Consider the following 26300-nt stretch of genomic DNA (forward strand, 5'->3'; position numbering starts at 1 on the left):
TTCGTCTGTAAAGAATTTGCGTTAGTATTTTGCAGCTGTGACTTATTAAACTGATAGTTTGGTAATTTTCACATCTGTCAACACCTGCTTTCTTTGGGATTGGAATTATTATATTCTTCTTGAAGTCTGAGGGTATTTCGCCTGTCTCATACATCTTGCTCACCAGATGGTAGAGTTTTGTCATGACTGGCTCTCCCAAGGCCATCAGTAGTTCTAATGGAATGTTGTCTACTCCCGGGGCCTTGTTTCGACTCAGGTGTTTCAGTGCTCTGTCAAACTCTTCACGCAGTATCTTATCTCCCATTTCATCTTCATCTACATCCTCTTCCATTTCCATAATATTGTCCTCAAGTACATCGCCCTTGTATAAACCCTCTATATACTCCTTCCACCTTTCTGCCTGCCCTTCTTTGCTTAGAACTGGGTTGCCATCTGAGCTCTTGATATTCATACAAGTGGTTCTCTTCTCTCCAAAGGTCTCTTTAATTTTCCTGTAGGCAGTATCTTACCCCTAGTGAGACAAACCTCTACATCCTTACATTTGTCCTTTAGCCATCCCTGCTTAGCCATTTTGCACTTCCTGTCGATCTCATTTTTGAGACGTTTGTATTCCTTTTTGCCTGCTTCATTTACTGCATTTTTATATTTTCTCCTTTCATCAATTAAATTCAGTATTTCTTCTGTTACCCAAGGATTTCTATTAGCCCTCGTCTTTTTACCTACTTGATCCTCTGCTGCCTTCACTACTTCATCCCTCAGAGCTACCCATTCTTCTTCTACTGTATTTCTTTCCCCCATTCCTGTCAATTGTTCCCTTATGCTCTTCCTGAAACTCTCTACAACCTCTGGTTCTTTCAGTTTATCCAGGTCCCATCTCCTTAAATTCCCACCTTTTTGCAGTTTCTTCAGTTTCAATCTGCAGTTCATAACCAATAGATTGTGGTCAGAATCCACATCTGCCCCTGGAAATGTCTTACAATTTAAAACCTGGTTCCTAAATCTCTGTGTTACCATTATATAATCTATCTGATACCTTTTAGTATCTCCAGGATTCTTCCAGGTATACAACCTTCTTGCATGATTCTTGAACCAAGTGTTAGCTATGATTAAGTTATGCTCTGTGCAAAATTCTACAAGGCGGCTTCCTCTTTCATTTCTTCCCCCCAATCCATATTCACCTACTATGTTTCCTTCTCTCCCTTTTACTACTGACGAATTCCAGTCACCCTTGACTATTAAATTTTCGTCTCCCTTCACTACCTGAATAATTTCTTTTATCTCATCATACATTTCATCAATTTCTTCATCATCTGCAGAGCTAGCTGGCATATAAACTTGTACTACTGTAGTAGGCATGGGCTTTGTGTCTATCTTGGCCACAATAATGCGTTCACTATGCTGTTTGTAGTAGCTAACCCGCACTCCTATTTTCTTATTCATTATTAAACCTACTCCTGCATTACCCCTATTTGATTTTGTATTTATAACCCTGTAATCACCTGACCGAAAGTCTTGTTCCTCCTGCCACCGAACTTCACTAATTCCCACTATGTCTAACTTTAACCTATCCATTTCCCTTTTTAAATTTTCTAACCTACCTGCCCGATTAAGGAAACGCAAATACGCTAAGGCAAAATGGCTACATGAAAAATGTGAAGAAACTGAGAAAGAAACAGCCAGGAGGACTGACTCAGAATGCAGAAAAGTCAAAACAACAAATTAAAAGCACGGGTGGTAACATTAACTGTGCAACTGAAATTACACTGTTAAATACAGTAGAGAGAGTGAATATAACAATATTATGAAAAGGAAAGTTGCTACTTACCATATAGCAGAGTTGCTGAGAGTGAATGGGTACAAGTAGTACACTGAAAGTCTCTATAATGGGGAGGACTTGTCTCATGATGGAATAAAAGAAGAAACAGGAGTCAATAGGGAAGAGAGAAGGGATCCAGTATTGGAATCAAAATCCAAAAAAGAGCTCTGGAAGACTTAAGATCAAATAACACAGAAGCGATAGATAACGTTCCAACAGAATTTCTAAAATCATTGAGGGAAGTGACAACAAAATGACTATTCATGTTGGTGTGTAGAATGTATGAGACTGGCGATACACAATCAGGCTTTTGGAAAAGCATCAGCCACACAGTTCCCAAGTTGGAAAGGGCCAACAAGTGCGAGAATTATTGCACAATCAGCTTAACAGCTCATGCATCCAAGTTGCCGACAAAAATAATATACAGAAGAATAGAAAAGAAAATTTAGGATCTGTTAGATTATCATCAGTTTGGCTTTAGGAAAATTAAATGCACCAGAGAAGCAGTTGCTGTTGGAAATGGAAGCAATACTGAAGGAAATTCAAGACACATTCATAGGATTTGTCGGCCTGGAAAAAGTGTTCGACAATGTAAAATGATACAAGATGTTCAAAAATCTGAGAAAAATAGGAAGAAGCTGTAGGGAAAGACAGGTAATATACAGTATGTACAAGAAACAAGTGGGAACGATCAGAGTGGAAGACCAAGAATGAAGTGCTTGGATTAAAAAGGGTGTAAGACAGATATGTAGTCTTTCATCCCTACTGTTCAGCCTGTACACCAAAGAAGCAATGTTGGAAATAAAAGAAAGATCCAGGAGAGGGATTAAAATTCAAGGAGAGAGGATATCAATGAAAAGTTTTGTTGATGGCAATACTAGACTCAGCAATAGCAAAGAATTACAGGAGCTGTTGAATGGAATGAACAGACTAATGAGAACAGAGTATGGATTGAGAGTAAATCGAAGAAAGACAGAAGTTATGAGAAGCAGTTGAAATGAGAACAGTGAAAAACTTAACATCATAATTGGCAATCACTGAGTAGATTAAATTAAGGAATTCTGCTACCTAGGCAGGAAAATTACCCATGACGGACAGAGCAAGGATGATATAAAAATCAGACTAGCAGAAGCAAGAAGGGCATTGCGAGCCAAAAAAAGTCTACTACTATCAAACAAATGTCTTAATTTGAGGAAGAAATTTCTGAAGAAGTTCGTTTGGACCACAGCATTGTATAGTACTGAAACATGGGCTGTGGGAAACCCAGAACAGAAGATTATTGAAGTGTTTGAAATGTGGAGCTACAGCAGAATGTTGAAAATTGGGTGGACTGATAAGGTAAAGAATGAAGAGGTTCTCCACAGAATTGGCAAGGAAAGGAATATGTGGAAAATGTAGACAAAAAGAAGGGCCAGATGAAAGGACATGTGTTAAGACATCAGGGAATAGCTTCCATGGTGCTAGAGGGAGCTGTAGAGGGTAAAAACTGTAGAGGAAGACAGGTTGGGACACATCTAGCAAATAATTGAGGATGAATGTTTCCAGTACTACTCTGAGATGAAAAGGCTGGCACAGGGGAGGAACTCGTGGGGGGCCACATCAAACCAGTCACAAGACTGAAGGGGTGGGGGTAGAGGTGGGGGAGAAAGAGAGAGAGAGGTGATAGGAGAATGTCAGTAATGACCCATTTCGCTACCAATATCATTTTCAAAAATTGTTAAGAAGCTGATGTATTTTAGAATGGTATCCTACTTGAGTAACAAGATCCTCAGTAAATGAGATTGGATTTCAACTGAGAATGCCATTTACACATTCACTCACCACATTTTACAAGCATTAAATTAAAAAAAAAAGCACCAGTTGGAATTTTCTGCAACCTATCAAAAGTAACTGAATGTATGAATCACAATACTCTCCTACAAAACCTGAGGTTTTATGGAATTTATGGCATAGCCAACCAATAAATGTTATATCCAACCAAAAGAATGCAAAACATTGTACTTAGTAATTCAACCAATGTAAACAATGGAGATTCTTCGACTGAGGAGAAATCGCATATGGCTCAACGTCAAGTCTGTAATTGTTCCTCATATATGTAAATGATCTTCCATCTAATATACAACAAGCAGAATTAGTTCTTTTTGCAGTTGACACTAGTACCATAACCAATCGAAGCTTTTCTACAGCAAAAGAAGAAATTGTAAACGATGTTCTTAAAAGTGTCATTGACCTGTCTTTACTCCCAATTTCAAAAAGACAACTCATTCAGTTCTGCACATCTAGAGGTATTATGCAAATGGTAAGTGTAACACACAGTGAGGAAATAACAGAGTGGAAACTTCAAAATTCTTAAATATTTATAATGATGACAATTTAAATGGGAGAAAGCACATTTTGGAACTCCTAAAACAACTTAGTCCAGCCATATTTGCACTTTGAATCATTGCAAATATTGGCTACTGAAAGCAGTAAGTTGACATATTTGTGAATTTTCATCCAGTAATGTCATGTGGAATAATGTTCTGAGGTAACTCATCTTTAAGAAAGAGTGAATTCATTGCCAAAAAAATGTACTGTAATAATAATATGTGGTGCTTACCCACAATCATCTTTTAGACATCTGAATTAGGCACTTTATTGCTGTTTCATAGTATATTTAGTCTCTTGTGAAGTTTGTTGTAAATAATTCACTGCATTTCAAAAGAAACTGATGTATATAGTTGAAATACCAGAAAAAATTACATCTATTATGTCACATTAAGATTTTCTTTAGCACAAAAGGGGGTACATAACGCTGCAACCAAAATTTTTGATCACTTACCCAGTGATACGAGATATCTGCCAGTGATGTAAATTTTGTGGCGGCGTTCGTAGCGACAAGCAATTCGCTGTAGAAACGGCTTACGAAGTCACCGCCACACTTTTAATAGCGGGCCGACCGGTCCGCTGGAACAGTGAACAGAGAGATGAAAACCCAAACACTCTGATTAAATAAAAGTCGGTACTTATCTTTATTAACGAAGATACAGAAACACAGTAGTGAACTCCGTGTCTACAGAGATCTGTCTAGTTCGAGTCGGAGCGGCTAGGTCAGCGTCAGCTGATGACAAACAACAACTCTGCTGCGATGAACACACAACTGACTAGCAAGTACACAATTCGGTGGCGAGTATACAACTGAGCGGCGAATACAGAACTGTCCTAGCGCTCGCGACTCCAGCGCTTAAGAAGCCAGAAGCCAGCGGTGGCGCGCGCAGACTTGCGGCGATTTCCTGTCTCGCTGGCGCTGCTTATGCGGACGGCGTCCGGACTTTGATGCTGCCAACCTTTTGGCAGCGGGCTCGGGTGGCATTACTGGCTAGGATACAACACTCCTCCCCCCCAAATCGCCGCACCGTCGTTGAATAATGATGTGGCGAGCGTCAACGGCGGGGGAGGGGTCTGGCCGCAGGTGTAGCAGAAGAGACCGGGGCGGAGACTGTTGTCGGTGGCAGTCCCCGGTCCGCACCCCAGCATCGGCTGCGCGGGGCCTCGGGAAACACCGACTGAAAACCGAGGTCAGGGTGCACGCCTGTGACCACGGGCGCAGCTTCTGGTACTGGACGCAACGGGGCGTCGGGACCCACGAAAAGAGGCAGCGTCTCCTGACGCTGCGTCGACGGCTGCTGAGGGGGCGCCGGACAAGGTGCTGCGGTATCAGACTCCTTGGGGGTGCCCAAGGAAAGCGGCTGCAGGACAGGCTGCACAGCCACCGCTTGGGAAGGCGGCCCGGCTGAGGGGTCGACGTCCATCAGCTCCGAAGGCGGTGGCGACTGAAGAGGGGCCGCAGGCGCCGGAGCGACCACCTGGGGCGCTCCCGGATGAAGCTGCGTGGGAGGCATCAATGGGACGGGCTGTCGGCGTGGTAGCGGCGACGGCTGCTGCTGCTGCCCTGGGGGCGGCAGCAAAGTCGGAAGGCGCGGCTGGAACCCGCCGTGGACCAAATCTGTGGACAAAGAACGAGCGGCAGAATCCGGGCGGCCAGCGCGGCGCAACTGGTTCTGATGCCTCCTGTGCACCCCAGTAGCACCTTGAACAGTATAAAAACCGCGACCCTGGACACTTATCACGGTACCACGTTCCCAACGACGGCGACCGTGATAAACTCTGAAAAAAACGGCGTCGTTGCGCTGAAAACGCGTGCGATGCTCAGAAGCGGCAGGTCGATCCGGGGGGTGCAACAACCGTAGTAGAGTGCGATGACGACGGCCGTGGAGAAGCTCCGCAGGCGAAGGGCCGTCGCGTGGCGTGGTCCGGTACGACGACAGGAACATGATGAGGGCCTGCTGACGAGAGTGCGTAGCACGAAGGCGGTCCATATGATCCTTGAATGTGCGTACAAAACGTTCCGCTGCACCATTCGATTGAGGGTGGAACGGCGGAGTAAGAACATGGCGAATGCCATTGGCAGAACAAAAACTTTCAAATTCAGCAGAGGTAAATTGTGGACCATTGCCAGACACTAAAACTTCTGGAAGACCCTCAATACAAAAAATTGAAGTCAATGCCTGTATAGTTTGTGCAGACGTTGTAGACTGCATGGGCACAACAAACGGAAAATTACTAAATGCATCTATCACGATGAGCCAACGAGAATGCTAATATGGACCAGCGAAATCAACATGTACTCGCTGCCAGGGACCGGCAGGGCGTGCCCACTCAAAATAGCGTTGAGGCGGAGCAGCTTGGTGTTCGGCACACGTCGAACAATCTGTAGACATCTGCGTAATCTGCTTATCAATGCCGATCCATGTACAATGACGGCGGGCAAGCTGCTTGGTGGGGACCACTCCCCAATGACCTTGATGCAACAAGTCGAGGACCTTGGATTGGAGCACTTGGGGAACCACTACACGAAGCTGGTCATTCTCGGTGCGTAACAGCAAAACTCTGTGCGAAACAGACAACAGATGACGTTGCGGATAATAGCGACGAACCACAGGATCCGATATGTCCTTTGCCTTGGACGGCCAACCACGTTGAACAAAACGTAATAGTAAACTCAGATGAGGATCCGTAGCTGTCTCACGTGCCACCTGACGATAATCAATCGGAAAATCCCGGAGGGATTGATGCTCATCGGCGTCAATCTGATGGCAAGAGTCGTCAGAGGAATCGAAGACATCATCCGCAGCAATCGGCAATCTAGAAAGCGCGTCAGCGTTTGCATGCTGAGCTGTAGGGCGATACAGTATCTCATACTGGTATTGTGATAACAAAAGAGCCCAACGTTGTAGTCTCTGAGCTGTCCGCTGAGGAACTGGTTTAGACGGATGAAACAGTGACGTCAGGGGCTTGTGATCTGTTACTAAATAGAATGGTCTACCATAGAGGTAGTGATGGAATTTTGTGACACCGAACACAATAGCCAACGCTTCCTTGTCCAATTGGCTATAATTACACTGAGCTTTGTTTAGCAATTTAGATGCGAACGCAATAGGACGTTCGGTGTTACCGACTCGGTGAGACAACACAGCACCGAGGCCGAAAGAAGAAGCATCACAAGCTAACACCAGAGGCTTGTTAGGGTCGTAATGGACCAGACAACGATCATTCAATAAAGCCTCTTTAAGCTGCTGAAAGGCTGATTGGCAATCAGCTGACCACACAAACGGAACATTCTTATGGCGGAGACGATGCAACGGCGCAGCAATCTGTGATGCATTAGGTATAAACCTAATATAATATGTTAATTTGCCAAGAACTGCTTGCAATTCATGCAGATTGCGAGGGGCGGGCAAATCACGAATAGCTGCTAAATGTGACTGGGAGGGATGAATGCCTTGAGCATTAATAACATGTCCCAGATACTCCATCTCCGTAAGGAAAAATGAACATTTATCGATGTTGCAACGTAGGCCTGCCTGAGACAACACTGTAAACAAACACTCCAAATTACGGAAATGTTCAGCAGGCGTCCGACCGGACACAACAATATCGTCTAAATAGTTGCAACACGATGGCACATTAGCCAGAAGTTGTGACAAAAAACGCTGAAAAACAGCTGGAGCTGACGCACAACCAAAAGGCAAACGCAGAAAACGGAACAACCCCAACGACGTGTTTATGACAAAATACTGTTGTGATTGCTCGTCGAGGGGCAATTGCAAATACGCTTCACGGAGATCAATTTTGGAAAAGAAACGAGCTTCCCCTAGCTTATCCATCAGCTCGTCCGGTCTAGGCAAAGGAAAAGAATCAATGACAGTCTGAGGATTAACTGTCGACTTAAAATCAGCACACAAACGTAACTTGCCAGACGGTTTCTTTATAATAACTAAGGGAGAAGCCCACTGGCTCGCTGAAACGGGTTGAATAACACCGTTGTTTTGCCAACGACGAAGTTCATCTGCAACAGGTGCCCGGAGGGCGTGAGGCACTGGACGAGCACGACAAAATCGAGGCTGAGCATTATCGTTTAACGTAATACACTCCTGGAAATGGAAAACAGAACACATTGACACCGGTGTGTCAGACCCACCATACTTGCTCCGGCCACTGCGAGAGGGCTGTACAAGCAATGATCACACGCACGGCACAGCGGACACACCAGGAACCGCGGTGTTGGCCGTCGAATGGCGCTAGCTGCGCAGCATTTGTGCACCGCCGCCGTCAGTGTCAGCCAGTTTGCCGTGGCATACGGAGCTCCATCGCAGTCTTTAACACTGGTAGCATGCCGCGACAGCGTGGACGTGAACCGGATGTGCAGTTGACGGACTTTGAGCGAGGGCGTATAGTGGGCATGCGGGAGGCCGGGTGGACGTACCGCCGAATTGCTCAACACGTGGGGCGTGAGGTCTCCACAGTACATCGATGTTGTCGCCAGTGGTCGGCGGAAGGTGCACGTGCCCGTCGACCTGGGACCGGACCGCAGCGACGCACGGATGCACGCCAAGACCGTAGGATCCTACGCAGTGCCGTAGGGGACCGCACCGCCACTTCCCAGCAAATTAGGGACACTGTTGCTCCTGGGGTATCGGCGAGGACCATTCGCAACCATCTCCATGAAGCTGGGCTACGGTCCCGCACACCGTTAGGCCGTCTTCCGCTCACGCCTCAACATCGTGCAGCCCGCCTCCAGTGGTGTCGCGACAGGCGTGAATGGAGGGACGAATGGAGACGTGTCGTCTTCAGCGATGAGAGTCGCTTCTGCCTTGGTGCCAATGATGGTCGTATGCGTGTTTGGCGCCGTGCAGGTGAGCGCCACAATCAGGACTGCATACGACCGAGGCACACAGGGCCAACACCCGGCATCATGGTGTGGGGAGCGATCTCCTACACTGGCCGTACACCACTGGTGATCGTCGAGGGGACACTGAATAGTGCACGGTACATCCAAACCGTCATCGAACCCATCGTTCTACCATTCCTAGACCGGCAAGGGAACTTGCTGTTCCAACAGGACAATGCACGTCCGCATGTATCCCGTGCCACCCAACGTGCTCTAGAAGGTGTAAGTCAACTACACTGGCCAGCAAGATCTCCGGATCTGTCCCCCATTGAGCATGTTTGGGACTGGATGAAGCGTCGTCTCACGCGGTCTGCACGTCCAGCACGAACGCTGGTCCAACTGAGGCGCCAGGTGGAAATGGCATGGCAAGCCGTTCCACAGGACTACATCCAGCATCTCTACGATCGTCTCCATGGGAGAATAGCAGTCTGCATTGCTGCGAAAGGTGGATATACACTGTACTAGTGCCGACATTGTGCATGCTCTGTTGCCTGTGTCTATGTGCCTGTGGTTCTGTCAGTGTGATCATGTGATGTATCTGACCCCAGGAATGTGTCAATAAAGTTTCCCCTTCCTGGGACAATGAATTCACGGTGTTCTTATTTCAATTTCCAGGAGTGTATGAGCGGCAAAGTTCGCAGCACAACCTAGTTCGTCTTTAAATATGTCACTGTATTGTTTACACAAATCAGTTATGCTGTCTTGAGGAACAACAACAGAATTAATTTGCAACACATTGTCTTGGATAGACAGGCCAAACAAGTCAAAACAGTCTAATCCGAAAATGTTTACACTGTCTGTAGCGCGGAGCACTGTGAATGAAACTGTTTTTGTATTGCCACAGAATGTGGCTGGCACGCTACATACACCTAACACAGGAATTTGTTCTCCACTATAAGTAGCCAAAGAATGTTTTGCAGCTGAAAGTTTAGGGCGGCCGATAGCCGCATACGTAGCACTATTTATGAGAGTCACAGACGCACCAGTGTCTAATTGAAAATTGAAGGTCTTATCCTGGATGCGTAGCTTCACAAATAGTTTATTACACTGTCTCTGGATCGGTGCAGTGGAGGCGGAAGACACAAAATCAGCGCGTTTAGCGCGTGTTTGCTGCTTACGACAACTCGTGGGTTGGGCGGGTGGAACAACAACTCCCGCTTCACTTGCAGTCTGTACATTACGTTTTACAGCGGTTGAGTTACGCTTGGGTCGCATAGCAGAGGGCTGGGTGGGTGGCTTATTGCGAACAAGTTTATTACCCACACGAACCGTGGAAGAGTCTTTAAACGCGACCGTCTGGGCGGGCTGGCGTTGAAGAACATGAATATCCATGGGCTGGGCAGCACTAGAATTGTTCTTGCGTTTACGCAAACAAACAGTCTGGATGTGTCCTTTCCTTTGACAAAAGTGACAAACCGCATTTCTTAACGGGCAACGTTCACGAGGATGAGCAAGAACACACTTAGGGCAAGACTTAACTCTATCATTTTGCACACGTGGCTGACGAATGTGTTTAACATGACGCGGCCGGCTAGTGTTTACAGTCTGACTCTGCCGGTGGGGCCGCGGGCGTAACATAACTTGCTTAGCACAGGCAATTTGAGAAATACATGGCTGATCTAACTCACACTCAGCATAGTCAAAAGTATCTTGGGCTTCAATGATGTTCATCACAGTCTCTAACGACGGGTCAGGCAACTTTAAGATAGCAGCACGAATACGAGAATCTGCAATGTTTTGAGTAATAGCGTCTCATAACATGACATCACTGTAGGAAGCTCCACACACACAATTAAATCGGCACTGACGGGTGAGGCCCTGTAAATCTGTTAACCACTGTTTATTAGATTGATGTGGCAGTTTCTTTAATCTGAAGAACTTGAATCTGGCTGCTGCCACATGAACTCGCGACTCGAAATACTCAGCAAGCTTGTTAACAACAACGTCATAGTCTAAAGCTTCTGGCTTGGATTCCGGGAACAACTTACAAAGTAGTCGATAGACTTCCACGCCTGCAGTGGAAATTAAATAAAGCTGCCGCTCAGTACCCGTGATTTTGTAGACTGTCATGTGCGCCTGCAACTGCGCGAAATATTCTCGCCATTCTTCTCTTGATGCATCAAAAGCACGGAAAGGTGGTGCTGCCTGTGCTTGTTCCATTTGTGTTGGAGGATTAGCCGCTTGTTTGGCGATTGCTTCCACCAGACTTTGTATTTGCTGACTCTGTAACAAGATCAACTGCTGTAATTCGGCAGACATAGTGAACACAAATTAAACCAGCCCCCAAAATTTTATCGCTATAATTAGTATAACCAGAAACAAGCTGAACCAGCCCTGCACACGAGTTCGGAAGTCCTCGTCGCCAGTTTTGTGGCGGCGTTCGTAGCGACAAGCAATTCGCTGTAGAAACGGCTTACGAAGTCACCGCCACACTTTTAATAGCGGGCCGACCGGTCCGCTGGAACAGTGAACAGAAAGATGAAAAACCAAACACTCTGATTAAATAAAAGTCGGTACTTATCTTTATTAACGAAGATACAGAAGCACAGTAGTGAACTCCGTGTCTACAGAGATCTGTCTAGTTCGAGTCGGAGCGGCTAGGTCAGCGTCGGCTGACGACAAACAACAACTCTGCTGCGATGAACACACAACTGACTAGCAAGTACACAATTCGGTGGCGAGTATACAACTGAGCGGCGAATACAGAACTGTCCTAGCGCTCGCGACTCCAGCGCTTAAGAAGCCAGAAGCCAGCGGTGGCGCGCGCAGACTTGCGGCGATTTCCTGTCTCGCTGGCGCTGCTTATGCGGACGGCGTCCAGACTTTGATGCTGCCAACCTTTTGGCAGCGGGCTCGGGTGGCATTACTGGCTAGGATACAACAGTAACACTTAAAAATGAACTGGAAAAATTTCTTCTTGACTATTGTTCCATATACGTATTTCTATAACAGTTCTGTGCAAACAGTGATAGGTAGGAATTACTAATTCACATCCATACATTTTTTAAAGAAAGCTTTTAAATGATCAGCAAGTAGTCATATTTACAAATTAAATTGTGATTTGAATGTCAAAGACGTTCATGCAACTGATCCATGGAACATAAAGGTAATGAGATTCCAGTGACTCCCAGCAATTACTCCTCACCTTAAAAAGTGACTACTGTTGCATCTAATCACCTTTTCAACACCAGCTTTACATTGTAGTGCAGCACTAGTTTTTTTGCAGTCATCTTTGGTGTGGTAAGCGGTATCTCTTATATTAAGGGCCAATTGTATAAATATCGCTGACTAGAGATCAATTTTATGTTAGTTCAGAAACTAAATTCTGTGCAGGACTCCACTTTATTGTATTAAAGCACACCTGATAAAGTTACTATGACCATCAAGGAAAAGATGTAACTTTCTTTCTTTTCTTTAATACATTGTTAATAAATTCTGCTCTCATTGCCTTGTAACTCTTGTTACCTTCATTTTCTTTTGGTTCTGGACTTCCTTCATAGAAATATTTTCACCCTCAAGTTACATGTGATGCTTTTGCACATTTTAATACACTCTGATTAAGCTTAGCATCTGAGATTGCTTGTACATTTGACAAAAACAATCCTTATTATCTCTGCACCTTGCCACCAGGAGATATGATTGGGATATGGGTACCGTTCACAGCACCAATAACACAAGGAAAACAGGACATTAGATAAAAACCATGCTGTGTTTTTGACATGTTATTAGCTTCCATAGGTATTTTGATGAATTCTTTCTTCAGTCAGACAATGTAGGTCAATACCTTGAGGACAACTTCGCAAGCTGTTACTACATCTGTTTGAGCAATCGTCAACCATCATTTGAAAGCTTCATGTAGAACAAAATCTTCGTCTTAAAATGTAGCATGCACATTGGAGTCAGTGGTGTTTTTTTTCATGGTTTCAGCATATTTGTACAACCTCAACCTTAGTTGTAACACGTGTGCAGGATTTTTAAGCTTGAATGATTTATTACTTAATTTCGAGTAGTAGTTCACCCTTTGTTGTCCACAACACACGCATCGGAACACTCAGATATCTGCAAAATGAACGAAAGGAAATAGTAATTCACATCTTGTAAGTTCTCAATGGAGATACGTCTACAGACGTTAAAGTAACCTCTGGTGCACCACAGGGGAGTGTTATGGGACCATTGCTTTTCACAATAAAAATAAATGACCTAGTAGATAGTGTCGGAAGTTCCATGCGGCTTTTTGCGGATGATGCTGTAGTATACAGAGAAGTTGCAGCATTAGAAAATTGCAGCGAAATGCAGGAAGATCTGCAGCGGATAGGCACTTGGAGCAGGGAGTGGCAACTGACCCTTAACATAGACAAATGAAATGTATTGCGAATACATAGAAAGAAGGATCCTTTACTGTATGATTATATGATAGCAGAACAAACACTGGTAGCAGTTGCTTCTGTAAAATATCTGGGAGTCTGCGTACGGAACGATTTGAAGTTAAATGATCATATAAAATTAATTGTTGATAAGGCGGGTGCCAGGTTGAGATTCAGTGGGAGAGTCCTTAGAAAATGTAGTCCATGAACAAAGGAGATGGCTTACAAAACACTCGTTCGACGTATACTTGGGTATTGCTCATCAGTGTGGGATCCGTACCAGGTCAGGTTAACAGAGGAGATAGAGAAGACCCAAAGAAGAGCGCCGCGTTTCATCAGAGGGTTATTTGGTAAGCGTGGTAGCGTTACGGAGATTAGAAAACTCAAGTGGCATACTCTGCAAGAGAGGCGCTCTGCATTGCAGTGTAGCTTCCTGTCCAGGTTTTGAGAGGGTGTATTTCTGGTTGAGGTATCGAATATACTGCTTCTCCCTACTCATACCTCCCGAGGAGATCACGAATGTAAAATTAGAGAGGTTCGAGTGCGCATGGAGGCTTTCCAGCAATCGTTCTTCCCACGAACCATACACGACTGAAACAGGAAAGGGAGGTAATGACAGTGTCATGTAAAGTACCCTCTGCCACACACCGTTGGGTGGCTTGCGGAGTATAAATGCAGATGTAGATGTAGACACAGGATGCTGCCCACCACGGTGGTCCCGAACGGCCGGAAAACGGAAAGAGTTGTGTAATTTCAGAACATAGTATTGTTATAATTATCTTATGGCTAACACAGCAGAGAAAATAGTATAATATGAAATAAAAACATTCTAAAATTGGCTGGGATCTGAACACAAGTTCCTTCAGACGAGATTCAAAATTGCAAGCTCTGAGCGACCGAAACTGTTGTACAAATAGTACCTAATAAATACGAATTGCTTATTTCTCCTTTATTTATCAGTGCTCATGCAGTTGCCATAGCAGTTTAATCATGAATTTGATAGTTTAAAAAGTATACATTTTGTATAGTTACTGCTGCTAGAGCTGAGACAGCACATTTGTAAGAGATGTTCAATCATTACTTGCAGTTGTCATTGTCAATATATGTAATTGTTCACGGCAAAAATTTCGAATTTTGCTTTCTTACTCTGACTTTTGAGTGTCTATAAAATGGAGTCCAAATTAATCACATAAATTTCAAGACATCTAAGAATTGTTACGAGGCAAATTATTATCTGCACTCATTGTGCGTGTCCCTTAACAAATATTATAGATCGAAAAAAATATTTCGAGCTTCAGCAGTATGGGAATGGCATAGTAACATATTTGCGTTCTAATAACAACTTCTTTATTATTTCAATTTGGATTCACGCAAAACAAAAGCATTGTTTTGTAATGTCATAGCATTGTAAACTGACGATTACACTTGAACCTGACTTTGATCTGCCTATTTTCGCGTCAGAGTTAATCCTACTTCACTGCGATATCATTTGGAATTAACATTTATACTTTTTCTAGCTAAGCTAGATCTGAAGTCATTTTCTGTGTTAATCTAAGGTCAAATGCTTTATACAATTGGCCCCAAGGACACCAAATTTCTTATGGTAATTTTTATGCACAATAAATCGTTACCGAGTGAGATTGCCCAGTGGTTACCACATTGGACTTGCATTCGGGAGGATGGTTCAAACCTGTGTCCGGCCATCCTGATTTAGGTTTTCCGTGATTTCCCAAAATTGCTTCAGGCAAATGTTGCAATGGTTCCTTTAAAAGGGCATGGCTGACTTACTTCCCCAACCCCCTCTAATCCAATGGGATTGATGGTCTCATTGTTTGGTTCCCTTCCCCAACATCAACCAAAACCAACCACAATAAATCATTGGGGAAATATCAAGCATGTAATAATTGTACCAATATGAGAGAGAGGGAGAGAGAGAGCACATATTAAAACTGTATTCTTTTTTTTTTTATGACTACCATGAAAATGCATCAATGAACTCACTAGAACTGTCTGCCTAGGAGATACCCAGCACGCAGTTGTTAATCACACATGACAATGATTCTTGGGAAACTAGTGCCTGCTATATCTGCATTGGCCGGTTCCTCCCATCTAGTACTAGTTTTAAAAAAAACTGTAGATGGTAACATTCTCATCAGCATATTCACACATCCTGTTATTTTGAGCTTAAATTGTCGTTAACACATCCTTCCCCCTTATTCTTTTTGATATATTTATTTATTTAAACAATAATTCTTAAAGAAAAGTGGTATCAATAAGTTACTGTTCAGTCTTGCATATGTATCTTTACTCCTTCCATTGTTTCTATCTGTTACCATTTCAGTAGTATGAGTTTTATTTTTTGGCAATAGGAGGATATGCCAACATTAGGTAAGAAAGTACAACCCTAAATTCTGTAACAGCCATTGTATTTACATGACTGGCAGAGGCAGGACTCTACAGCACACATCTTTTCCCTGACAAAATTGGTACCATTATTATTATTATTATTATCATCATCTTCTTCTTCTTCTTCTTCTTCTTCATCAGCCCAAAGACCAGTTAGACACAGCTCTCCCCACTAGTCTACTTATCCAAATTCTCTCACTGCATAACTACTGCAACCCACATCCAATTACAGTATTCATACCTTGTCTCCCTCTACCATATGTACCCCTCACACTTTGCTCCAATACCAAAGTAACAATTCCTTGTTGCCTCAGAATGTGTCATATCAACTGATCCCGTCTTTTAGACAAGTTGACAAATTTCTTTCTTTCACCAAGAAAAATACCTCTAATTTATTATTCGATCAGCCCACCTGATTTTCAGCATTATTTTGCAGCACCACATTTCAAAAAACTTCTATTCGCTTCTTGTCTGAATTGCGTATCATCCACGTTTTCCAAACAAGCCTACACCCCAGACAAATACCTTCCGAAATTATTGCTTAACACTTTAATTTGTACTAGATGCTTTTCTTACTTTTACCAGTTGCATTTTACATCTCTACTTCAGCAATCATCAGTTACTTTCCTGCCCAAAGAGCAAAATAGCTCAACTACTTTCAGTTTCTCATTTCCTAATCTAATTTCCTCAGCATCACCCTATTTCATTCACTTACACTACATTACACTTTTTACTTTTCTTGGTGTTCACCTCACAATTTCTTTTCAAGACACTATCCACTCCATCCAAATCTTCCAAACCGTTTGCCGTCTGATGATTACAATGTCATCAGCAAACAAAATTTTAACTGTTCTCCATGAACTTTATTCCCTTTCCAACTTTTCTCTTGGTTTCCTTTACTGCTTGCTTGGTGGGATGGGCTACAACCCTGTCTCACTCCTTGTCAACTACAGCTTCCCTTTCATGATATTAGACTATCTTATCACTGCAGCCTAGTTCCTGGACAAATTTTAAATAACCTTTCACTCACTGTATTTTATCCTTACTACCCTCAGCATTTCAAAGACTGTAGTCCAGTCAACGTATTCAAAAGTTTTCTGTGAATCTAAAAATGCTATAAAAGTAGGTTTGCTTTTCTTCAACCTATCTTCTAAGGTAAGACATGGCATTGCTTTTGCATCATATTTTTACATTCCTCCAGAACCCAAACTGATCTTCCCTGACAACAGCTTCTGATAGTTCTTCCATTCCTCTGTAAATAATTTGTGCCAATATTTTGTAACCATGACTTATTAAATTGTAGTATTCACACTTTTCAGTACCTGCCTGCTTCGGGACTGGAATTATTACATTCTTCCTGAAGTCAAGAGTATTTTGTCTGCCCCATTTATCTTGCACACCAAGTGGAATAATTATGGCATGGCTGGCTCTCCCATTGATGTCAATAATTCTCAGAGAATGTGGTTTATTCCTGAGGCCCCATTTCAACTTAGATTTTATACCTCTCCTCTCATTTTCACCTACTCCCTCGTCTCTTTCTATAAGCCTGCCCACATTTTTTTTCCCTTAGATAGACCCTCTATATATTACATCCACTGTTCGCTTCTTTGTGTAGTACTCACTTACCACCTGAGCTCTTAATATTCATATAGCTGCTTTTCTCCAAAAGTGTGTAATTTTCCTGTATGTGGTATTTAGCTTCCCCTTATTTATGCATGCCTCTACAGCCTTGCATAATGTTTTCCAGCCATTTAGCAATTCGTCAATCTGTTTTTGACATTTGCATTCTTCTTCAACTACTTTATATTTTCTTCTCTCTCAGATTCAACGTCTCCAATATTGAGGGATTATACTTGGAGTTGCCTTTTTTACTTATGAGATCATCTGTTGGTTTCCCTATTTCACCTTTCAATGCTACCCATTTGCCTTCTACTGTATTCCTTGCACCCCCCCCCCCCCCCCCCCCCCCACACACACACACCAGCCTAACATTACCTAAAGCTCCTTCAAACTCAACCACCTTTGGTTCTTTTAACTTATTCAGGTCTCATTCATCTCCTTTAATTTATACCCATTTGCAATTTCTTCAGTTATAACCAATAAATTATCAGAATCCACTTCTTACCCTGGAAATGTCTTACATTTCAAAATCTGTCACACTATTAGAAAATTAATATAAAACCTTCCACTGACCCCTGGTCTCTTCCACCTATGTGACCTTATTTCATGACTCTTAAAACCAAGAGTTAACAGTGATTACATCACACACAGTGAAAAGTACTAGGGGACTTCCCTTTCATAAGGTGCCCCCCCCCCCCCCCCCACAACCATGTTCCCCTACCATTTTGTATTTTCTTCCCTTTTCCTACAAATGAATTCCATTCCACCATCACCAATTTTCATCTCCTTTAACTACCTGAATAATTTCTTTTATCTCATCATATATTCTTTAGTCTTCTTCATCTACAGATCTATAGGATCTTAAAGTCTAATATTTTGAAAGGTGGTAGTACCCAACAAAACAAAGCAAGAAGTCCAATAAACAGACCCTCTAAAATGCATACCTTGTGACGTAAGAGCACTAGTTTACCCTTGATACTGTGAAACATCTCTTCTATTGAAGTGCTCATAACTCAAAGTATGCATTTTAGAGCCCATGTTTAATGGACTTTCTCCTGTTTTAGTGGGTACTATAACCTATCAAAATATTCAACTTTTTTTTTTCAACATCCTGTAGTACATGTACCAAGCGTATCTTGGCTATGATAATGCATTCACTATGCTGTTCACAGTAGCTGACCTGCATTCCTTTTTTCTTATTAATTATTAGGCCTACTCCTGCATTACCCCCATTTGATTTTGTGTTAATAATCCTGTAATCATCTGACCAGAAGTCCTGTCCTTCCTGTCACCGCACTTCACTAATTTCCACAATAATCCAATCCGTTGCCCCTGCAACTACTCTTCAGAAGCTTGGTGAGGCACACAAGCCTCTTCACTTTAGAAAGGTCTATGGTCCAAGGGTGGATGACCACCACCATTCAGCAAGCTGCACTCTTACACGAGGATGAAGGCCAGATGGACTGCTGAAATAGTGTGTCAAGATAACTACATGATCTGCTTGCAGACCCAGGGAGAATACAATGAATCAATAAGCCAGAGAAGTTTACGTGGTCACATCAGGTTGGTGGGGAGTGGGGGTCAATTACATACAATAAAAATTTTATTTAGATTGTGGTGTTATTTTAAACTAAGCACTACACTTGAGAACAGGAACATTTCACTACTTATCAAGTTCTGTATATTCTTTGTTTTTCAGTGTTGATTATGTTTTGATTCTCAGCAAATCAATTACATTAAATTTACTGAAGCCACACTTCACATTTATTTACAATATTGTAAAAAGAGCAATTGCTAAACCTCATAAATCTCATCTATTAAAGAAAAAGTAACTCTGCCGTCATCAATTAAGGAACAAGTACTCTGCAACCAAATTCTGAAATTTTTCAAAAGCATCATCAACTTCCAGATTTGCTTTGGAGTCAATATACTGCAAATCAGTTAACATTTCACTTCAGTATGAAGACAGTTTGTAGAGTGTAAACGGGAAACAAACCCCTTTCAGCACAACAGCAAAGACTTGACAATATCCAACATTTCTTGTTAGCATGACAATTTGCTTTCACCAAAGTCTGTATAGATTTGTCTCCTTGCAAAATATCTATAATTCTGACACTTGTCACATTCCAGATACACCCAATATCTTTGGCTGTGTCAGGCATAATCATCTTGGGCTGTAAACACAGACAGTACTGGATCTGTAGCCATAAGAGTTTTCACCCTAATTTTAAGGTTATTTCCACTGCATTACAAACTTTTCTTTACCTCTGCCTGTCTTTTAACAACTTGATCATTTCAAACTGGAAACATTTCCCGCAATAATGAAGCCACTCTGAAGCAGTTTTAACTTGAAGACACAATAAACTGCACAAAGGAAAAAACATTTTTAAGTGATATTTAGTATGGCACATCAATTAAATGGCTAGTTTTCACAGTGCTCAAGTATAAACACGCAATCCACAAATTCAACATTAAAGTAGACAACTTATAGTCTGATTTAAAGTAGTTGTCACTTGACAGGCAACGGGCTGCAGGGCTCCCGCCACCAATAAACCAATGGCAGCCGGCGCTGTCGGCTGCCACAGCGTTGCCTCTTCGCTCTGCTGAGCTGACTAAGGCATTGTGCCAGCCAGTCCTCAGCGAGCCGTTGTAGACGTGCGGGTGAGAGATTTGAGTGACTTGTAGCTTCGCGTGTTTACGATGTCTAATGAAAGCAGTCGCAAGAGAGGGAGGTCGAGGCTGCACACTCCTCGGAAATCTCCAAAAAGTGGCTGACATGGCGTCGTTATACGCAGCCAAGCGCGTGAATGCGTGTGTTCCTTAAGGGAGCATTTTGAGAGAGAGAGGGATGCAGGAGGGCCTCTCGTTCCTTTGGATAAGGTGGTGGAGCGAACTGCAGCTGCTCTGCAAGTTAGCGAATGATCAGTAATAAGAATCTACAAGGAGAAATTCACGAAAGAAGGCTCAAGTGAATCATCTAAATTGGATACACCTGGGAAAAAGAGGCGACTAGAGAAGAGGGTCACAAAACTTGACTCTTTTCAGGAAGATGCCATTCGTCGTCAAATATACGCATTTTATTCGAGGAAGGAGTATCCAACACTCAAAAAACTACATGCTACCCTCACAGCGGCTGACCTGTTTCAGTGTAGTAAATAGTCTTTGTTACGAGTCGTGAAAATGGTAGGATTCCGCTATAGATCCATCTCTGGCAGAAAGTTACTAATGGAACGCCAAGATACTGCAGCCTGGTGATGCCGCTTTCTTAGAGAATTAGTGGGGACAAATTTTGATGATCGTTTGGCTTGATGAAACGTGGGTGAATGCAGAACACAGTTTAAAAAAAGGCTGGACAGACGGTACCATCAGCGGAAGTATGGCAGCTCCGATCGGCAGAGGAAAAAGGATAATTGTAGCACATGCCGGAAATTCAAAAGGTTTCATTCCAAATTGTCTGCTGCTATTCAGTTCAAATAAGACCTCCGACTACCACGAAGAGATGAACCACAATACTTTTGTGAAATGGTTTGAAGACTGTGTGCTCCAGAACTTAACAAAAAACTCTATCATTGTTATGGATAACACTCCTTATCATTCAGTAATACAAGACAAAGCACCCACAAAGGCAACGAGGAAAAAAAATACGGGCATAAAGTGCTCAGATTGCCTCCTTTCCATTGCCATTTCAATGCAATAGAGCTGATTTGGGCTCAGGTTAAACGGCATATTGCTGCAGAAAACAAGAAATTCACATTAACCGAAGTGGAACGCCTTTTGAAAGAGGCAGTTGAAATTGTGACATTGGAAGACTGGCATAAGGTAGTACATCACGTGAAAGGAGTGATACAGGACGCATGGAACAATGAAGGTATCTTACAACAAAGTGTCGAAGACTTGATTATATCTGTCAATACGAGCAGCGACATGGATAGTTCCACTGACGCTGACTCTGAATTAAGCGGTGTTTTCGCATTGTCTGATTAGTGTGTAGTGTACTTACTGCCATTAAATATTGTTTCCAGAATGAGATTTTCACTCTGCAGCGGAGTGTGCGCTGATATGAAACTTCCTGGCAGATTAAAACTGTGTGCCCGACCGAGACTCAAACTTGGGACCTTTGCCTTTCGCGGGCAAGTGCTCTACCAACTGAGCTACCGAAGCACGACTCACGCCCGGTACTCACAGCTTTACTTCTGCCAGTACCTCGTCTCCTACCTTCCAAATCTGCCAGGAAGTTTCATATCAGCGCACACTCCGCTGCAGAGTGAAAATCTCATTCTGGAAACATCCCCCAGGCTGTGGCTAAGCCATGTCTCCGCAATATCCTTTCTTTCAGGAGTGCTAGTTCTGCTAGGTTCGCAGGAGAGCTTCTGTAAAGTTTGGAAGGTAGGAGACGAGGTACTGGCAGAAGTAAAGCTGTGAGTACCGGGCGTGAGTCGTGCTTCGGTAGCTCAGTTGGTAGAGCACTTGCCCGCGAAAGGCAAAGGTCCCAAGTTCGAGTCTCGGTCGAGCACACAGTTTTAATCTGCCAGGAAGTTTCATTAAATATTGTGTTTGTGAATTTATTTCGATTAATTCTTATTTTTGTTGTGAGACTAAGAAATACTGTTTGGCCAGCTCTCGTCATCTCCTTACAGTAAGTTAGACTGAATTTTAATTCTATTTCATTTTGTATATACACCAAGATGTTATTCAATGCGTGTACTAGTTTTTGAGATTTGCAATCTAAAGAAAATACGGACGCGAAAATTTCTCACACTTCAATAGTTAATGTAACAACGACCCTAATTAAAATTAAGAAAAGATATTTGATTTGCTTATAGATACCACTGAGACCGATACTGTACGTAAATTTCAAAATATTTACGTAATATTTATAGGAGAGTTCAGTACTGATAGCGTTGCTTAAAAATGCTGTTTTCAGAAATTTATATACAGGAAACGTGATGCACTACGAAAACTTTTAAGGATTCTTTGCCGAGTGCATTATTTTGGTAATGAATGGAAAAAAAATATTTTGCTGTGACACCAATAGTTTTTCAGTAATGACATGATAAGTTAGAAGTTGTTTGCGAAATCGAGAATTTAAATGGTATCAAACAAATTAACGTAACTCTTGTCTTAATTAAAATTAAGAACAGATATTTGACTGATTGAGAGACATTGTAGAGATATACATCATATGTAGGTTTGAAATTTTTTACTTACTTTTTGTAGAAGATACAGGCTTTAAAACGATTTTCTATTGCCGGAGGTAGCGATGCGCTGAGGCGGCTGCCTCCAGCCAGAGCTCAACGTGACAACGCCGTAACTTCGCAGCGCAAACGTCAAGTGACAACTACTTTAAATCCGACTATAATAGCAGAAGACACACACTTGTGTTCACAGTTAGCAAAGTTTTCATTCTTTTTGTGAGCATCTTGACAACACAAAGTTACTTCTATTCAGTGAATTTTCTTCCTTATTGTTAATTTGTTTTCACTTTGCCAGAACTTCCTTAGTCACATTTAAAACCACATCCAGTACTTTAACCTTACAAACCAATCAAGGTTTGGTTCCAGAAGCCAATAACAGCAGAAGACAAGAAATACTGCAAACCTGTTTTTAACAGTACAACGGAACACAAGTGTTTATTTCAATATTTATTCAATGTTATCTTTACTACTTTGTGGAATGAACCTTGTGTCCGCACTATGACCTGAAGCACAACCCTAGGTCTAGATTAGGTGGAGATTTGGTTGCGAGTTGGCCAACCCCAGAAACGTGTTCCATCATAAGCTGGTATTTGCAGGAGGTATGCAACATGTGACCCTGTATTTCTGTTCCCATGTTGCAGTAAAGGGGCAGTTAATTTACAAGAAGTTCATCAGCAGTTACATCACAGTAAATACATTACAGTGTGGGTTGCCGCTTCAAAATAGGCTCATATTTGTTCGAGGAGACAAACAGCAGGAACAGCAACATTTGAATGGTATGTTTTAAAGCTTCCTGCTAATAAAAATGAACAAGCATTGTTCCAATCAAATTTAATTCCACCCAGTTGTTACAATTCACAGAGTAAGAATTTTCAAGGATGTTCTTTTGAAAAATCTTTCCAGGACGTTTTCTTTTCTAACATGGCAGTATTCCCTTGCAATTACATTCACCTGAACTAGCCAGTTGTGATATTTTTTGAGGCTATCTCAAAGATGGCAGATCATACATTTGAACATATTCAATTACGGAAGTCGAGCACACTGTTTAATAAGAGACTGCAGTATTTTCTCAATCAGTGATGGTACAGTGCACAATGTTTCAATGAGTATACGAAGAAAGAGGTGAAGCTTATGACAATCTTCAAGTAAACAATGAAATATTTCAAGTCAAACAGGCAGAAACTGAAATTTAACTTTACATAAGCTATAAAATACTACAAAATATGCATTTGTTATTGTCCTTGCAATATTCTTCCACATCACGTACAAACATCTTTGGCTGAAAAATTATTATTCAATTTCTCTCTCTGCACGCACGTGCGATTGTGCGTGCAAGGGGTGGGGGGTGGGGGAGGTGGCGGACAGTGACGGGAAGTGATGGGAGTCAGTATGTCAGGAACATCATTATGTATGTGGAATTTAAATATTCATATACAAGCATTTGGAGTGATTTGTTGCATTATTCCAGTAATGGTATGTTAATTTGTCCAAGAAAAAGAGCCAAATAATATACAAAATTACAGAAAGAGAAGTTTATTACAATAGCATTTGGCAATAATGTAACTATGGAATAATAATCAATTACATAAGACAAACCTAAATTACTATCTTTTTAAATTCAGTCAAATTCGGTGTCTGAATAATAATAAGTGCATATAATCAACATGTTAAATCATACAGAATAGCACAACTGAACAAAGAAATGATCACTGATTGCAGACAACTGTATACACCCTCAGTCTCTACAACTAGTAGTATTATAGTAAGCAAAAGAACTTAAACCTTTGATTACAATCGTCAATTACATCTCACGTAATTGCCACTGACTGATGAGACCAAAAATAATGTAAAATTTTGTAAAACTGTACTAAAAGAGAGGCTACTGATATAATGATGATGTCACATTTACATTTTCTTCATGGAGTTTCTAAAATGACATGCATTGGAAAAATGCGAAAAATTACAGAAAAATGTCTTAAAACTACTGAAACTTTGAATTCTAACAATCACTTAGTCACAATGAAAAGATTAGAGTTTTAAAGGTATAACTGTAGTCACAAAACCTACACTGACACAGACCTCAACAGTTGTCCAAATGAAACAATTACCAGATGGTATGTGTTTCAAACTCATTTGTAAAAAGGAACAAAATTTTGCTACACAAATTACATGCTTTACATAAAAAAGTAACTGATTCACCAAGACACGTTGTCCATTCTGCCATGGATTTTCACTCACTATCTTCCCTGTGAAAGAGAAAACAAGCCATTTAAGATATGAAAATCTAATGCACTGTTGTGGGGAGGGGGAAAGCTGTACATATGAAAAGAAATAGCGAAAGTGCAGACTGCTGACAATTATGAATGCAACATCTAACAATACATTTTCCTCATTTTTACATTTTGCTGATAGCACAGATACTATTCAGTGCAGACAAATCCTGTACATTTCACTTTACTGAGCTTCATGTTCTGAATACTACTACTTATTCATTTACAAAACTATCTTGTTTGCTAGAGACAAACAGGCAAATTACTGCAGAAGAATGATATACACAACTATTTTTGTACCGCAAGGAAATCAAATATACACCAAACATATTCCAAATAATCATTCTCTCAGAGGAGAATTATTAACATTGGTGTTATACTACATACAAGATATCAAAGAAAATTAAAATTACTCCATATCCAAGATTTAAAACTAAACTAGATGTATTTCTAACAAGGAATTACTTTCCTGTGAGAATTTTTGAATATGTACAAATAAATGTTGGTTAAACCATTAGATTGTAAGTACAGGTATCTAATTTTAATTTTCTTACTTATATCACTGCATCTTTAGTTTGACATGTCCTCAAATAATTACTGACAAACTTAGATAATAAGAACCCACCAACTTATTTTCACTTCTTTTTCATTAATTAATAAATACAGCAGACTCTCGACTATCACAAAAGCATGGTAAGCCGGAGTTCTATAAATTCCCTCTTCCGACGCCAGCTGTACTACTCAAAACCCATTTTTATTAACTATTTTTGACTGCTTACATAAAACACACTAGTTACTGGTGTTTGTTATGTACATACTGCATGCTTCACAAAATCACAGGCAACATGAAACTATCTGTTTTTTAAGTATGAATGTGTGATTACACAAGTGAACACCCAGGTCTTACAAGGTTCGAGATTTTAAACAAAGTCTTCAAAAGACGACATTCTTCCTCCTTTAGTCCTCTTCTGTACTGTAATGTCTCTCCACGTATGCAAACAGATTATATCTGCTGGTGTTGCTTCCTCTTGCTCACTAATGTACCGCAATGCTGCCTCAGTGGTATGAAATTTCTCAACTCATCTAAGTTTGCATTCTCTTCTTGTGCTACTTCCCTGTCACCATTTCCACAATACTGCTGTCAATTAGTTCTTCAACTTCATCTTTTGCCACCCATTCTAGGATCTTAACATTGACATCCTTAGAGCCTAGTAGATTTTTGAGCAACAAATCAATAATATTTCCATCTTTGACTTTGGATTCACACAGAAATTCAAAGTTAAAATGTGTACCTTCATGGTCCAAAAGAACTTTCCAAGACCATACAAATAATATGTACGGAATCTCTTCCCATTCTTC

At 41.7% G+C, this 26300-nt stretch overlaps 1 protein-coding gene across 1 annotated transcript in view; it reads right to left on the reverse strand.

The window, feature by feature from the left end:
* Nucleotides 1–24188: 24188 nt before the first annotated feature.
* The window catches only part of LOC124606988 (nucleolin-like), a 35512-nt gene continuing 33400 nt past the window's right edge, over nucleotides 24189–26300 (reverse strand). The window contains exon 6 of the mRNA XM_047139128.1: nucleotides 24189–24917. Within this exon, the coding sequence (XP_046995084.1) occupies nucleotides 24902–24917 (16 nt within the window). The 3' untranslated portion in view covers nucleotides 24189–24901. The remainder of the gene's footprint in view (nucleotides 24918–26300) is intronic.

This window comes from Schistocerca americana, chromosome 3 (genome assembly GCF_021461395.2).
Source record: "Schistocerca americana isolate TAMUIC-IGC-003095 chromosome 3, iqSchAmer2.1, whole genome shotgun sequence".
NCBI lineage: Eukaryota > Metazoa > Arthropoda > Insecta > Orthoptera > Acrididae > Schistocerca > Schistocerca americana.